Below are 17,265 nucleotides of genomic sequence, written 5' to 3' on the forward strand. Positions count from 1 at the left end.
CACAAAAATTTAAGAACACATAAAATGACACAATTTATATCATAATTGTCGATATTAATATAGTAAATTTTGAGTAGCGGAGAAAAAAATAATAAGTTCATTTGAAAGTAATAGAAAGCCCATTACAATTTGACATATAATATAATTGTGACAAAAATTGTAATATTTTATGTGAAATAAAACTATTGACAATTATTGCTAAGACCTAAAATTCTGGCTAATCCTTTGTTCGTCTAGGAAAATTTTTGTATAAAACGGTTTCATGCCACCTATGTCTCAATGACAAATGAATCCCATACACATGAGATCCACATATCATTGGCACATAAGTTTTATGAGACTGCCTCATAAAAATACCTACTCATCAGTCCAAAACTTGGGTTGTGTGTAACCGTTTTTATTACAACTTTGACTAGTCAGGGTCAGAGTGTGATTGCACCGCGTACCTGTCTTCACATCTATTAATTTTTACCTGCCATTCACAATTAATTACATATTTGGTTAAAGTTGTGAGTTGTGACGTACCAATATTTGCATGAACAGATTTTATACGGTATATTTTTATGTAAACGTGTATAATATTTTATATATTTATTTAGTTTATAATATAAATCTTACATAAGTAATACAATATAAACTAATAAATTTTCTTGCTTCTCAAAAAAAAAAAAAAAAAAAAAAAATCTCTATACTGTCACCCTGATTCTAGTATGTGCAACAAAGTGTTTGGAATTGGCAGAAAATTCAGCGTAATAAAAGAAAGCCCATGTTATCCATTTATAGGGTAAGGATTGTAAAATTGCATGTGTCAATGTCTCAAATAGATACATATCTAGGTTTATATTTTTCTGTGTTAAGATTGAATTTTTTACCAAATGGGGTCTATTTGAGGCATTAACATGTGCGCATTTTGTAGGAATTAATGCAATTTAGTTTGCAATCCTTGCCCTTTTAAATCATGACTTGCAATGCAATCCTGAATATTTTTTGTTTGCTCCCCATTTTCTACTAATGCGACACAATTTTAGGAGCATATAGGCCACAATTGAAGCACAGTATAATGAATAATCTTTTAAAAGAGTGAGGAAAGATAGAGGGAAATCGCGATAAATTTTCATATTTATTTGAAATTATACCATTAATTCTTGCTGAGCATTGGCACCCTAAATTCATGTTTTACAAACAAAAGCACAAACTGAGTTTTATCCGGAGAGATATAGTTAAAAATTTTTAGTAACCATGAACAGTGAATGCTTATATATACTAATTATTGTAGCTTAAGGGTAAAAGGCAAATAAATTTTTTTTTGAGTTGTGGTTTGAATGGCTATGGATCGGCGGTAGAGCAGTGGATTAGCGAGTTAGGATTTGGTGGGTGGTGGATGGGTTTGTGGTGGATTTTGACCTGCTTGTGGTGGGTGGTGGATGGGTTTTTAGTTATGTGTTGTGGCTATTTCTAATTGGTTTATGGTGGGTGGTGGATGAGTTTGTTGTTTTTGGGTTTGGTGGGTGTGAGTTTGGTGGTTGCTAGTGGCGTGGTGGTGCTACATTTGTGGTTTTGAGGTTGTTGTTGCTTCAGAGAGAGAGAGAGAGAGAGAGAGAGAGAGAGAGAGAGAGAGAGAGAGAGAGAGAGAGAGAGAGAGAGAGAGAGAGAGAGAGAGAGAGAGAGAGAGAGAGAGAGAGAGAGAGAGAGAGAGAGAGAGAGAGAGAGGTGGGTTCAGATTTGGTTTTGAGATTTCAATGGGTGTGATTTGAGATTTTGCCGATTTGGTTTGGTTTGGTTTGTTGTTTTAGTCTGGTGTTCCAATGGTTTTTAGGGGTGGTGGTGGTGTTTGGTTGGTTTGGTGTTTTAGTGATGGGCGGTGGCTGGTGATTCAGTATGAGTTTGGTTACGGGCGAAGCCAAAAATTTTAGTTTGGAGGGGCCAAGTTGTGATACTGGTATATTAATTAAGACAAACCTCCACACACACACACACACAAATTAATTTATTAAGAGAATTTATCATCTTCTAAATTTTAATGAGTATATAAAAATCATATATTTATTATATTAGACATGTACAAAAATTTATCATTTTCTACATAGTTTAATTTGTTAAACCTCTTAAATTATATGATTTTAAATATAATTTTTTTTTTTTTTAAGAGTACCATTGAAATGACTCAAAATTTGGGGTGGCCAACTTAAATTTTTACAAGTTACATTTTTTTTTTAAAATATAAATAACATACATACTATAAAATGATTTTTTTTTTTAAAAAAATAAAATAAAATTGGGAGGGCCTTGGCCCCCCACCATCGTGTGTGGCTCCGCCACTAAGTTTAGAGAGACAAAGAGGAAAGAGAGATCAATAGTTTTTTTTTTTTTAAAGTTTCTATTATTTTATTAAGTTGCATGTAAAAATAAAAATTGAGATGTTAAGTGTATTGTTAAATGAGTTGGTAAAATTGATAAAATAGATAGGGTATAAAATATATATATTTTTAGAAACCTAGATATGAATATTCTTAGAAGTTGTTAATATGATGTAAAAATTATATAGTGGTAAAATGTGCATAATATAATTAAGGGTCATGCTAACAAGTGTCCTTAAACATTAGTTAACAATCCATTTTAGGAAAGTTTTGAAACAACTTTTATGGGAAATAAAAAAAATATCAAAACATTAATTGTTTTTTTTCCCATAAAAACTTTCTTTAAATGAATTTTTAAATGTTCTAAAGGCATTTGTTAGCATTTCTCTATAATTAAAATTGATTTTTTGGTCAGTGTTACTTTCTTTCTTCCCATTGGTTTGGCGGAAATTACGATATTTTGTGGCCAACATGCCATATCAAAGAGATAAGGAAACCAAAACTTTGTGGTCAAATAGATATATTCAAATAAGATAACCCAATCAGCCAAAAGTAAAAGGATATTGTTGATCTCCAATACGTACAATAATCAAAGAACCTACTTCTAAAATGGATATATTTATATTTAAATAACCCAATCAGCAGCAAGACAGGACGAATGCATTTTTTAAAGTCAATTATTTTATGGGATTATAATTAATAAAAAAAGAGTAATTTTTGAGTAATTCTTAAGTACTTTCGGAGCACGATGGATGGTGCTGATCCCTTTTTTGGTGAGGTTCACTAATTAAATTCATAATAAAGACCATTATGAATGTGAAAAGAGTGAGTATCATTTAATATAAGAAATTAAAAATGTCCAATAAGTTATTATATATATATATATATATATATAATAAGGAAGAGATTAAATTATATAAGACGTGATGTAAAACCCATGTTTAAGAATAAAGACAATCACATTCAGTCAATTCTAATATCCATATATAAATCTAACCAAATTAGGAATTTATTAAGAAATTATTAGGTGTGGTAGGATATATTGAATTTTAAGTAAAATGCTGATATGATAATTATTTATTAAATAGTGTAAAATATGGGTTTTACACCCCATCCTTATAGAATTTAATGTCTATAAGAAAATCAAGGGGTGATGCAATTTGGTGCCATGTTCCATGCACTTGATAAAAATACAAGTGCATTATCTAACCTTTTGTAAGACTAAAAAAAATTCTTATAATGGAGCTGGCCCGTGTTGAAAAAAAACTCCTTGACTATTCGAATTATCGAATAATAATTGAATAATAGAAGAAGAGATATCGTAAAAGCAACAATGATGACAACCCAAGACCATTCCCAACTCTCCTCCATAGTCCACATATATATAAACATCAACAACCGGGAAGAACATAGGCATAGGCATAGCGAAGCTGATACCGGCAAATAAATAAAACCATGGGAGAGAAGGTTGTTAGTTTGAGAGAGGCAGAGAGAGGGTTGAAGCCACACTTTGTGCTGGTGCATGGTATAGGTGGAGGAGGTTGGTGCTGGTACAAAATCCGGTGCCTTATGGAGAATTCAGGCTATAGGGTGTCATGTGTTGACCTCAGAAGCGCTGGAATAGATCAAACACATGCCGATTCCCTGCTTTCTTTTGATGATTACAATAAGCCACTCATGGACTTCATGTCTGCTTTGCCCGACAATGAACAGGTTAATTCAATTTGCTTTATTTATTTATATAGGATTTTTATATTTTAACTGGGGCTCATCATTAATTTAGATTTAGCTATAGAAAAGACAATGATCATGATTTGTTTTTGACAGATAATCTTGGTGGGGCATAGTGCTGGTGGGCTGAGTGTAACTGAGGCTACTCATAAGTTTGCAAAGAAAATCCGACTGGTGGTGTATGTGGCAGCAACCATGCTAAAATTGGGCTACATGACTGATGAAGATGTCAAGGATGTAAAGTTTTCTAAACCATTTTTAGCTCTTCCACTGCTATTTCGGTCTGAAATGAAATCTGAATTTTTACTTGAACTAGTTGGCTTGGCTGACTCATGCTCTCTCTATATATATATATATATACAGTATTTTATTTAGTTTAGAAAGCTTTTATTAGAGTAGAAACTAGCTAGCTAGAAACAGCCGATCGATGATGGCAGGGCAGCAATTGAATTGAATGTGAATGAAGGGGGAAAGGAAAGGGTTTGGTTTGCAGTCAGCAGTCAGCAGAGAGTGACAAGGTTAAGGAGGACCAGGTGTTTTGTCACATTCATTGTGTCATAGTATTAGCTTTAGCTTAGCTAGAGTTATAGAGTTTCACGAAGGGAGTGGTGGAGTAGAGTTGGGGTTGGGGTTGCCAACTGTATTCACAAACAATTGTTGGATGTGGTGGGCAAAATCCAATTCCAATTCACGATTACTGTGCTCGCCGTGCGGCCGTATGATATTCCCTCCCACCTGCTCTGTTTCATATAGTATATAATTATTAATTATAAGCGCGTCACGTAACGCAACTGGTGGATATAATATATGTCTTACCCTACCAATTTTGGTGTAAAAGTAAAAAGAGAAAAGAAAAATGGCATAGTTGGATGCCTGACTGACTCAGACTCATGAGAAGGGGGAGTCAGTAGTACTGTCCCACTTAGGCACGTGACTCCCATGCAGATTGCAGATCATGGGAATCCAACACTTGTTCAATTATTATAATAACTCTATAAACACAGATTTTCAGCCTTCTTTTCTTTAATTTTTTTTTTTTTAGATATATGTGCGTGTGTATCTGAAGACATATATTAGTAAAATTCTATATAGATATATATATATATTTATATATGTTATTATCTAAACATATACTAGTAAATAAAATTATATGTCCAAGGGGATTGAAAAAGCAATAACGGGCCGGCCTCACCTAACCTAACTAAGCCCTTGCTAAGGATTTCGTTCCTAGTTCCTACCGACTGACATTCCTCCCTTCAATTATTGTAGCTCTATCACTAGCTGGCAAGGCTTGTCTTTTTGTCAACTCCTCATTCTACGTGTTGAAATATCACCAATCTCAAATTGAAGATTTTTTTTTTAATTTTTTTTTTAGGTCTAGTGAGTAAAATTATTCAGCACAATCATTGTATTAGACCTTTGTGTCACATAAATATAAGTCTCATGGGTGACATCTAAAAGAGTTGATTTCACAAACTCTATATATTTAGACCCCAAATTATCTACAACTTAATTGATTTTAGGCTAATTTAACAATTAGGTCCAATTATCAAAATGATTAACCCATTAACACAAGCATAAGCACGAATGCATTATGTAAAAACAACCCACACAAAATCAATACATAGTCATAACACACAAATGTGTTATCAAAAAGGAAAATCCTACGTATTAGCCTTATTGTCACAAGTAATCCACTAGAATAGATAATTGTAATACACTTTACATATAAAGCCCTCCAAACTAACACACAATCAATGTACTTTAGCCCTTCAAACTAATTGCAATTGACTCCACAAATCCTTTCTCTACTCTAGCTTTGGATCCACAATTGAGCTCCAATTGCAATCTCCAAGTCACTTAGATAATTCTAGATTGCTTCATTGATTTTCAAGCTCCAATCAACATTCAAAACTCAAAGGTAGTGATGGGTGTAATGGTCTTAATCTTCTCTCATGGTATATGGCTATTTTAAGAGGGAGAAGGTAGAGAGAATGAATGTGTTTGACTCTCAAATTTGTTGGGTTTCACCCATACTTCAAATGGGAATTAGGGTTACAAATTCATGGGAAATGAGAGTGCATATATTGAGAGAGACCCGGAATTGTAGAGAGTTTATAACATAATTTTCAATTTCAAGTTTCGCCTCGTCCAGTCAAGTTTGTAGGAGTGAAAACCATAAGCAGCCAACTTCTTTTTTTTTTTAATGGGAGCCAACTTCAATTTCTGCACTTGGACAACTTCACCTCACAAATACACATGAAAACCCACAAAATTACATTAATAGAATGAAAGTTTAAGACCCAGAATAAAATACAATGAAATTTTATCATGGAAATGGTCAGCTTCTAATGGATAGACCTAACAACATCCCTTGTGATGTGTGCAAGTTTTCTTTTATAATATGAAATTAATTAGAGTTGGCTAATTAAATATGCGGGGAATTTAAGAAGAAGAAGAGTTAAGTAATCGTCATTTATTTTTAATGTCAAACAGGGAGTACCTGATTTATCTGAATATGGCGACGTATATGAGTTAGGATTCGGATTGGGTCCTGATCAACCTCCCACAAGTGCCCTTGTGAAGAAAGAATATCAGCGCAAAATTATCTATCATTTGAGCCCTCCCGAGGTAATTTTAAATTGATCACAGTTGAATTGTTTTTGAAAATATATAATCACAAAAATGAGATGCAATGAAAAATAAAAATTGTAGGATTCCACACTAGCTGCCATGCTTTTGAGGCCAGGACCAATCAAAGCAATAAAGAATGCTCGTTTTGTGGCGGTGGCAGATGAGGATCATAACGTAGATAAGGTTCCACGCATCTACATTAAGACAATGTATGACAGAGTGGTGAAACCAGAGCAACAAGCTGCGATGATAAAGAGGTGGCCACCATCTGACGTGTATGTCTTGGATAGTGACCACAGTCCCTTCTTCTCCACTCCATTTCTGCTCTTCGGCTTGCTTGTAAAGGCTGTGGCTTCTCTTGGTTTTGGATTGAACCACCTATGACTATGACTATGACTATCCATTTCTATTCTCTAATAACAACGCACCATTCTATTTTTTTTTCTTTCTGGGTAAATTTACAAATAAATAAATAAATAAAATAAAAAAACCCTTTTACTATCTCGCTGAAACAGATTGCAAAGTCACCATCTTTGTGTGCTTTAGTTTTAGTCAATTTGTCCTGTTTAAACTTAATAAGAGAACAATTATACAAATCAATTAATAGTGAACTACTACTCTTTATTTTATTCTTTGGATTGGTCAATTATGCATGCCTTCATCCAATAATCCAGTAGTGTGTGTATACTGTTATAGTATGTTTCCAACAGATATTGAATGCACAACTACACGGTCAACATCTGCCATTGCCAGTTTTAAGTTTAACCTTGTGGACTCGTTCATACAATGTGTTGTATTGTGGACCTTGCAATTCCACCGGTAGTGTTATATAGTAGAAGACAAAAAAAAAAAGTGGATTTTGTATTTGCAGGTGTTGTATTGTTAACCTTGCTTTGCAAATGTAATGATAAATTGCAACAATTATTATGTTTGCAAATTTATATATCATTTCTAAAGGACTGAACTGGAAGGCAAGTAGTTATGACTTACGCATTAAATCTGAAACAAACTAAACTAGTTGCTCAGATTATTGGCAATGGCTTATTACTGCAGCAGCTGCACCTCAACCCTCAAGTTTCACTCACACACATGATCTCCCACAAAATAGAACATTTTTATTTCTGAAAAATCAGGAAAAGAGACCTCTTCGAGTCTTGACTCTTGTTCTAATAAATTAGTACAAATAATATTCAAGATCTAGAATAGAAAGTTATATCAGGGTCCCATCATAATTCATATGTGCTAACATAAATGCACAAGAGCAGGAAAGCCTTGTCCTTACTAGTAGTAGTAGAGGCCTTTTGGCAATTTGGCATAATTGCCTTCCATATTAGATGAAAATAGATTCTAGTAAAGTCTAATTCATCGGTAGCAGAAAAGTGGATTCTTATCAGTTCCTCATAACATAGTACCAAACCACTTGTGTGTTCATGGGGTTTGCACAGTAGACTCAGATTCAGAAGACATGCGGTTCTTGTCCTTGATTTCCTCCATCATTTTCACAACTTGAACCATTTGGGGTCGCATGTCAGGCAGTTTTGTGACACATGCTAATGCAATCTGAAGCATCTGCACCATCTCCTCTTCAACATTTTGGTATCTCAGCAGCTCCACGTCAAAAACCTCAGCTGTCCATTCCTCACGGACAACAGACTTCACCCATCTCGGGAGATCAACCACCACATCATGCTGGTTCCCTCCTGGATATTGGTGTGGGACTTTGCCTGTCAGCATTTCAAGAAGGACAACTCCAAAGCTGTATACATCAGACTTCTGTGTTATTTTACGAGTTTCGGCCACCTCTGGAGCTCGATATCCGGTGGTTCGAGACAAGGTTGCAGGGAAGTTCATCAGTGGAGTCAACCCAACATCGGAGATGCACCCATCCAGGTCATTGGTGAGTAGGACATTGGAGGACTTGATGTTGCCATGGCTACACTTGGCACCACCCTCCGAATGAATGTGTGCAATTCCCCTGGCGGTTCCAAGGGAAATCTTCACTCTTGAATCCCAATCCAGCGGAGTCCTTCCTGAACCCCTATTTCCTATTTTATTTATGTTTATGTACGGAAACATATAGTAAGAGTTTCAGAGTGGGGCAGTGATAGTATTAATATCATTATTACCATTACGAATGATGGTACTCAAAAATACATGTGACTGACTGTTTCATGTGTTCAGCCTAGGCCAAATGCAAGTTTGATTTTATACCAATGCACATTTCCATTGCATATGAGCAGATTACAACAAAACAAAGCATGCCGTCTACAACAACGTCAATATTTGATCTGGGGTGATCCTATCCCTGATAAGGTATGAATGTCTGTCAATATTTTAGCCAAGTTTCTATACTAACTTTAAGTCAATTTCACTAAGAGAATGATAGGGAATTTCTTCTAGAAGGACTAAATAGTTTTCAGCTCTGTTGCTAACTTTGAGCAACTTAAATTTTGGCACTTTCTGATACTAGAGACTTTGAAATGGATGCTGGCATTGTTGTGCGGTGATATAAATTTCTCACCAAAGCCTATGATTCATATGAGCATAAATTTTTTTATTTATTAATCTTCACTCATCAAAAATTCATGTACTAATTTGCTAATTGAAGTGCATATCTTTTTGGTTCTTACTATAAACATAGAAAAGGTTTTTGTTAGATATTTCATGTGTGAGTGATGCAATTGGTTAAATGGTTGAGTCCCACTTCAATATAACATTGTTAGACTCAAGGGAAAACATTTTAGTTAAGGTGGTGTTCCAACATGTTATTAAGCCCTCCCAAAGAGGCTCCTCCAAGTGTTAACTCTCAACTCTCAACTCTCAGAAACCCAAGATCCCAATTGTTTATTTCTATAGGATAGGCCCTTGAAAAGATGCCTTTCTGAAAGTCTGATATTTCTTTTGATGTTGAGAAATTAAAAGTTAGAGGTTTTTCATTTTTATTTTGTAAAATTGTGGTTAGTATTCATTTTGTTGGAGGCCATCAATAAATTCTAGACTAGTTCCCTCTGTGCAAAAAGTTTTTGCTACATTTTCGGTTGCAGAATTGGTGGAAAAGAATTGCAGAAGGGCAGCAGTCAGATCAAATGAAACTAAATAAGAATCAGGGTTAAGATTAAGCATACCATGCAAGAGCATAAACAAGCTGCCGGCAGGCATGTAGTTGTAAACCAAAAGCTTCTCATCCTTGGAAAAGTAATATGCACGGAGTGGAACAACATTTGGGTGCTGTCCGACCCTCCCTAAAAATTCCATCTGTTGTTCAAACTCTTTCTTTCCAACCACAACTTCCTTCAACCTTTTCACTACCACTACAGTTCCCTCATCCAAAACAGCTTTATAAGCTGTTCCATAACTTCCCTTCCCAAGTACTTCAGCTGAAGCCCTCAATAAATCCTCAAGATCAAAGTTATAAGAGCATCCCTCAAAGAAGAACAGTTTGTTCTTCTCAGCTTCCTGCACTCCACTCCCAAAATCCTTAGGCTTCTCATTCCTCCCACCACGAGAGGCCTTCCCTTTTAACACACCTTTGCCGTCATCATCTGTCCTTTTCAGACAACATATGAAGATCATTAGAACTAGTAGAAAAAGCATTGCAGAGCCCCCAACAGCCATGACAATGATAGAACCAAGGCCAAATTTCTTGTTGGGAATGGACTTTTGGTTTTGGGAGATTGTTGATGAGGGTGGCAAGTAAGAAGGTGAAGGTGAAGGTGAAGGTGACGGGGAGATTGTGGAGCAATGCTTGAGAGGGGGGCCACATAGTAGGGAATTTCCCTCAAATGAAGAGGATGGAAAGTTTTGGAGGGAAAACGGAATGGAGCCATTTAAATTGTTATAGCTCACGTTCAGAAGCTTGAGCTTTGGGAGGTTCAGTCTAGGGATGGCTCCAGAAATAGAGTTGTTTTGAAGGTTTAGCACTGTGAGTCGTGTCAGATTCTGAAATGTGAGTGGAATACTACCTGAGAAGGAGTTAAAGGAGATATCCAGTGCATTGAGTTTAGTGGAGAGAGAGGCAGGAAACTGACCGGAGAAATTGTTGTGTTGGAGGTATAAGCTTTGGAGGGAAGAAATGGAGGTGATATCAGGAGGAAGATTTCCATTTAGGTAGTTAGATCGCAGGCTCAAGACCTTAAGAGCATCTAGCCTCCCTATGCTATGGGCTGGGATGGAGCCACGGAGTCCAACTGCTGGAATATGGATGGCAATCACTCTGGAGCCATTTAAATTGCAAGTTACACCAACCCAAGAGCTGCAAACTGGAGTAGAAGAATTCCAATTGAGTTTTCGAGCATGTGGAATTGCAGCAGCAAAATCAAGGAGGGCTTGTGTATCAGATTTCAGGTCAGCAACAATAAGGGGAAAGATAGGAAGTATGAACAGAAAGATCATAAGCATGAGAATCAAGGAATGAGGCTTCATGGGTACTTCTTCAGATTGAAAATGAAGAAATCATGCGTTTCTGACTCTGAACTCAGATTTCCTTGATGTTCTCCTGATTTAGCAAGGAAAAACATTAACAAAATTAGATGGGGGGATCATTAACCACCTTAATAGAAAAGTACTCTCAAACAGTTTCCTCACAAGCATCAAAAGAAACCACTCTTGGTTTGTTTGTTGGAGAAACACTCGAGCACCAATGACGCCTTAATTTAGAAGCGTAGCAACTAGCAGGTATAAAGCACACCACCATTCACTCTTTCATATGGAAATCATAATTCTTTTCTATCCAGTAGATAAGAGGAGAAGGTACATCAATTTTTCCCTTAAAACTATATGGAACAAAACAAAAGAAAGCAGTGAAGAACCCTTCATGATGGTAGAAGACATATTCTGTCATGGATAGGGAAATAAGTGTACTTTTTTTAACCTCTTATAGAGTACAAGCACATCAAATTGGAGTCTTAAAGAATAGAATTCAGAAATTAATGAAAAATGGATTCAGATGTTTACAGATGAATTCAGATAACATTACTTTAACTGCGAAGACCAACAATTTTAATCTTGAACAAAATAATATTCATATTCAAACATACAACATAATAAAGCATTGAAATGACCGAGTATACTCATGCTCACCATATAAATAACTAGTTGAGAAGCTGCTCCCTACTGTCAGATGGAATGGCAGGATGTACAACTTTTCAACCGTAAAGATCTTATAGTGACGCTCAGCAAAATCATTGACAGAGAACATTACTACAGCTTCTTTTTATGGGAAAAAATTCTCTTTCAAAGGCTTTCCAGCTCAAAATTTTTAATTTTTGGGAAAGCGAAGTGCACCTTTTTGTAAAGAAAAAAAAAATAGTCCAACATGTATTCAGCACTAAGCTTTGAATAAAATTAAAAAAAGTAATCCATATACAAATTTACAAAAGCAAAGTGATTTATAAAGAATCCAAGAAAAGGGAAAAAAAAAAAGAGTCATTATAAAGGAAAAGCAAAAGCATAGTGATTCTTCTTTGTTCTGTAAAAGGGAAGGCAATGTCTCCTAGCATTCAAATGAAATTTATGTCACTAACTCATCACACAGAATCCATTGTTAGTTCCTTGACTAGAAGATGTGGGCATTGAGTTAAGCTGAGGAATTACAAGCAGTGGTCAATTCATTAGAAGTTGGATCATTAATAGAATGAGAAGAAAACCAGTGAGGCAATTAAATCTTGAAGGTGATGTGTGCACAAAAGACACAAGTTCAATTATCAAACCATTCAATTATGAATTTTTTATAAATAAAGTTCTCTAATTAAGGAGAGAGGGACTCACCTCTCCCAGACCGCGTAGAAGTGAGAGCAATGACTTTTTTACAAACTCACGAGAAGGAAGATTTTAGTCCTGTGATCTGGCACTGTAATTGCCATAGATATCTGCAAATCCGTCAAGTGAAGGAAAAAGAAAAAAAGATCAATAAAAATGAGATTTTGGTGCTTAATAATTGAAAATTATGACCCACCAAATTTAGACTAGGAACTTTCGATATGCATGCATGGTCTCTCAATTTTTCTTTTTCCAAGTACATTATAAGAATCTGAATGCGCTACAGAACCCAAGAAAAGCAAAAAATGAAAAAGAAAACAAAGGTGTCTGTCTTCATCCAATTTTAGTTCCAACATGCTGACCGATAATTTCCTAACTCCAAGACAACATTATTGGGGAAAAAAGAAGACAACATGCTGTGACAATTCAACAAGCTTATCGCACACTGCTAAAAGGGAAAATGTGTATCACGTTTTATCTAGTCAATTTCCTTTGTGGTTATGTTCTGTGTAGAGTGACACTATAAAGTATTGACAATCTACCAGACCAAAGTGGCCAAGACAAGAGACGAAGAATTTCACTCACTTTCTACCATTAAAATGAGTAATCTCTATTGTGCTTCAATCTTTCCCCCCAAAAAACAAAACAGATCTTCCCCCAGGAGTAACTCAAAAACATTCCAATACACTAGAATGTAAAAATATAAATTTATCCTCAAACTAGTCACTTACTGATCAGTACTTATGCAGTTGAAGGTGTGAGATTGAACATTACTCTTCCTTACTGAACAAGTATGTTGCTTCTGCCACTGTCAATGTGAAAGAGAGAGAGAGGGCACTCAAAAATCTCTTCAAGGAAAACTGAAAAGACAATTTCCTCTCTCAACAACAATGTCGGCAAAAAGCAACATGGAAATGTGCCTTTAAAGCTTCTTTTTACCCAACTAACGAGCTGTATCATTTAAATGCCTTAGTTTTTGAAAATGAAAATATTGAGGTAGATTAGATAACTTATATAGAAGAACAAAAGGAAAGAAAAAGAAGAAACGAAAGCGGGCATGGACTGCATTATATTGGAGTTAGGAGAAGCAGAGTACAAATAACAACAAAGAACACTTACTGCTAGCTAAGTCTCTGTTGCCTTTGAGATGACAGTTTTTTTTTTTTGTACAAGTTCTTAGTTTTACCGTTGAACTATCCCATTTTCACCGTTATTGATATTCATTCAGTACTTCTTAAAGTGTAATTATTTCATTTGATTTGGGAAGTTAATTAAAATAGCTTGTGCTCCTTCTTGCCTGTAGACACAATAATTATCTTATGTGTTCTTAATATGTCTATATTTCTCACAACATATAATATTTATATTATTATAGAACTCACATGTTATGAGAGGGAGAATGCATAAGCTAGATGCACAAGATACTTTCTCATAGACAAAAGACGGAATGTGGTTCATGTACAACAACATGTGCATTTGAGCTATTGAATCCATACCTCGTCTTGCCAATTTCTTGTTAAATATTCCCGAAACTTTTGAAAAAAAAGAAGGTTGATTAAAAAGTAAAAACAGAGAAAAATTATTACGCATAATTCATTGTTTTGACTTGATGCTCAACCGAAAAAGGGGAAAAAAAAAACTATAATTATGTTTTTAATAAAGACAAATTTTGGGCTCACATGGGTAATTTACCTTTACCAACTATTTCAGGCCCTAATAGATTGGTAATTGACTTATTGGAGTACAATTTGTGTTTCAAATTGGAGGGCCAGGTCTCGCATATGTCGGTTTGTGATAAACTACTTACATACATAAACCACGGCAATTAGTATATAAGCACACAGTAGTTTTTTTTTTTTTTTTTTTTTAAATTTTTATTTTTGAACGCGTATAATAAAAATAATATTAGTAGTGGTAGCGGACATGAGCAAAAGTGAAATTGCTCCAATAATGTGAAACCAAAAAATAGTGAAAAAATGTTGTAATGTTAGATTACCCAAACTATGTATTGTATGGTTTATGTTGTTGTCTGGTGTAGGTAGGTGTCATTTCCAAAGTACGAAATTAAATTAGGGGAAACACGTTTTGAAACCTAGATGGGGTGGAGGGGTCAAAGGAGATATTAGAGGCAAAGGAAAAGGTGAGTCTACTTCTATCAATTAATTTAAGCAGGTAGTTGGTTGTTGGATATATTTCTGCCTTTCCTTTCCTCACTAGACTACTAGTAATAATAGCATAGGATGTACGTATTAATGTTAATGTTAAAGATAGTTGATGGTTCCTTACCATATAATTGGGTTTGTATGCTAATGCTATTAGATGGCAACAGAGGCAGAGTGCAGAGCAGAGTGAAACTGAGTTTAAGAAGCAGAGGTGGTTGGTTCATGAATCATCATCATCATCAGTTCATGGCTTCATAATCATGGTAACTTGTGCAGCTTATTTATTTATTAGTGTGTGTGTGATTAGTGATTACATTTTACAGTGGTGTTGAGGGCTGTTTTTCCAATTCCAATCCAAATGTTAAAAAGCCTTAGAGCAGGCCCATGGGATCATGGCTCCAACGAAAGACTAAAAAAAAGCTCAAGAAGCCCATATTTCTGCCCCCGAAATCTCAAAATTCAATATGGGCCCAATCCCTCCCAATTAAGTAAGGAAACAGAGGCCCACATAAATCTAGTTGGGGTTCGTCAAACAGAACAAAGTTGTCTCTCAAACAAAACTAGGAAGGATCATAGGATAGGAGTAGGAGTAATAATTATTCTCATTAATCTATACTACTATTTAAGGGGCTTCCTTTGTTTGATCCAGATTTTTTTGTTCTAAAATACTCCTACAGTCTACGTTTAAGTAGAGACAAAACTTGGTAAAAATGTTTTCAATAACTCCCACATAAAACACTATCTACAAAATAGGATCACACTCCCAGTACACTCATATTGATTTTCAAACTCAAAATGTTTCTTTTTTAGTTCTTCAATTCTTTCAATTCTGTGTTAATCTTCTTTTCACCATTCTCATGATTTTTTCTACTTGCTCTGCTCAAATTTGCTTTTGCTCAATGGTATGTGTATGTCAATGTACATTGGTCTTTTCTATTTTGGTTTTCTAATTCATGAACAACTTCTTATATTCTAGAAACAAATAAAATATTTGTGTAAAATGGCCCGTATATTTCAACCTTACCTTTAATTTCTTTCACATATTTCTTCAAGGAATGTGCACTGGTGTGTCTATTTTCAAGATTTTGGTATCTAAACTTCAAGGAACGTGCACTAGGGTGCATTGGGGTGTTAAACTTCAAGTTTTGTGCGCTCTATCCTCTAACTCCAATGGATTGTTCTAACTTTGGACTTGAAGTGTAGTCAATGGCAAAAATGTAAGTATCTTTCATAACCTCTATTTAAAATGCCTCATGTGTGTTGGGTTTTCTGTATTATGTTTGCTTTTATGAGTTGCCATTCAGTATTTGCTTTCCTATATATATTTAATTTGTATTTGGTTTCTTTAACTGCATGATATTGATAAAAGCTTTATCTGTGGACTACGTGTATCCAAATTTGAAGTCAAGTGAACTAGAAAGTGCTAAAGTTGATAATGGGAATGTGCTTGCTTCAAAGACACACATGCCATTTGATAATTTGGAATGAAGTAATAAGTTGGGTTTGAAAGATAAGGGTAATGTGTTTGATGTTCAGTGCACTAATCCTTTAAATGTATTCCCCTATTAGGAGTGGTATCAATCTAGATAAGGTAAAAACAGCCTGAAGTATTTGCTTAAAAGAAGAGCCCGAAGTGCAACAAAGTAAATGGAATACAGTTTTAGGAGTTTGGGTTTGCCATTTAGTATTTGTTTTTCTGTATTTGGTTTATGTTAGATTTCTTACTTTGTCAGTTTTTTAAAACTCAAATTGATATTAAAAAAAAAAAAAAAAAATTCAGTTGAATGCTGACTTAGAGTTTAGAAAAAAAAAAAAAAAAAAACCTTATTATTTTATCGTGATTTAGAGTTTGAAAGGGAAAAAAAAAAAAAAAATCTTTCAACTCTCTTGTAAAATACTGCCTACAAAATAGGACTATACTTTATTATCATTATCCTCTTTATATCATTATCTTTTTTATTTATTTTTATTTGGTTAGTTTGATGGGTGTTTAATATTTTCTCTAATTAATGAGTATTTTTTAAAGAATGGGAATGATATATATTGATTTGTCCTTTTTTTTTTTTTTTTTTTTTTTTTTGTGGTTATAGGGTTTGACTCATTATTTTAGTGTATGTGTTCTAAGTGGGGCTTTCTCTTCCTCCTATTATTTTTTTTTTCTATTGTTTTTCTTACATTTAAGCCTTGCTCTCTAATTTATTTTGTATTTTTTTTAGGATGACATATCAACAATTTTGTTAGATTGCATAGCAGGCACATTGGATGAATTCGAATGAGCGAAGTGATAGTCAATCTATCAAGTAGTTATTAAAGACAAATTTTTTGTAAATATTCTACCTATTTATGCCTATATTTATTAATTTGTGTAACATACGTTTTCAGTTAATTGAAACTATTACACTTTAACTTCATTTTACTCAATCACATCTCTTTCATATGAAATTAATATTGTCCTTTGTTGTGCCTTTCATTGCACATTTATTTAAAAAAAAAGAGAATACATTTATTTATTTTTAAATTAAAGGAATGGTAACGTTGATAGCCCTTCTTAGTTTTTAATTTTTTTTTTTATATAGCTTTTTTAAGCATGCTAAAATTTAGTTATGGATGTGGACTAAGTGCCT

The 17,265-nt window shown here is 34.5% G+C and overlaps 2 protein-coding genes across 5 annotated transcripts; one reads left to right on the forward strand and one right to left on the reverse strand.

Moving 5' to 3' along the window:
- The first annotated feature begins 3,693 nt into the window (after nt 1-3,693).
- On the forward strand, nt 3,694-7,166 carry LOC126697884 (methylesterase 17). Its single transcript, XM_050395029.1, has 4 exons — nt 3,694-4,070; nt 4,185-4,325; nt 6,585-6,719; nt 6,804-7,166. Exons 1-4 carry the CDS (start codon nt 3,813-3,815, stop codon nt 7,104-7,106), a joined length of 837 nt encoding a protein of 278 aa, XP_050250986.1. The 5' UTR covers nt 3,694-3,812; the 3' UTR covers nt 7,107-7,166.
- A 651-nt stretch (nt 7,167-7,817) lies between these two features.
- On the reverse strand, nt 7,818-13,508 carry LOC126697883 (probable inactive receptor kinase At5g58300). Of its 4 annotated transcripts, XM_050395026.1 has the most exons (4): nt 13,211-13,508; nt 12,489-12,589; nt 9,848-11,217; nt 7,818-8,767 (listed from the first exon to the last, which is right to left on the reverse strand). In XM_050395026.1, exons 3-4 carry the CDS (start codon nt 11,142-11,144, stop codon nt 8,151-8,153), a joined length of 1,914 nt encoding a protein of 637 aa, XP_050250983.1. In that variant the 5' UTR covers nt 11,145-11,217; nt 12,489-12,589; nt 13,211-13,508; the 3' UTR covers nt 7,818-8,150. The 4 variants fall into 4 exon arrangements, with proteins under 4 accessions (XP_050250983.1, XP_050250982.1, XP_050250984.1 ...); XM_050395025.1 differs by lacking the exons at nt 12,489-12,589; nt 13,211-13,508 and adding an exon at nt 11,802-12,005; XM_050395027.1 differs by lacking the exons at nt 12,489-12,589; nt 13,211-13,508 and adding an exon at nt 11,307-11,494.
- Nucleotides 13,509-17,265: the final 3,757 nt, after the last annotated feature.

This window comes from Quercus robur, chromosome 8 (genome assembly GCF_932294415.1).
Source record: "Quercus robur chromosome 8, dhQueRobu3.1, whole genome shotgun sequence".
NCBI classification, from domain to species: domain Eukaryota; kingdom Viridiplantae; phylum Streptophyta; class Magnoliopsida; order Fagales; family Fagaceae; genus Quercus; species Quercus robur.

Coding starts and splice junctions, on each gene's coding strand:
- LOC126697884 (XM_050395029.1), top strand. CDS start 3,813: ATGGGAGAGAAGGTTGTTAGTTTGAGAGAGGCAGAGAGAGGGTTGAAG. Junction 4,071..4,184: donor CTTTGCCCGACAATGAACAG/GTTAATTCAATT, acceptor TGTTTTTGACAG/ATAATCTTGGTGGGGCATAG. Junction 4,326..6,584: donor CTGATGAAGATGTCAAGGAT/GTAAAGTTTTCT, acceptor AATGTCAAACAG/GGAGTACCTGATTTATCTGA.
- LOC126697883 (XM_050395026.1), bottom strand. CDS start 11,144: ATGAAGCCTCATTCCTTGATTCTCATGCTTATGATCTTTCTGTTCATA. Junction 8,768..9,847: donor CTTGTTTATGCTCTTGCATG/GTATGCTTAATC, acceptor TAAATAAAATAG/GAAATAGGGGTTCAGGAAGG.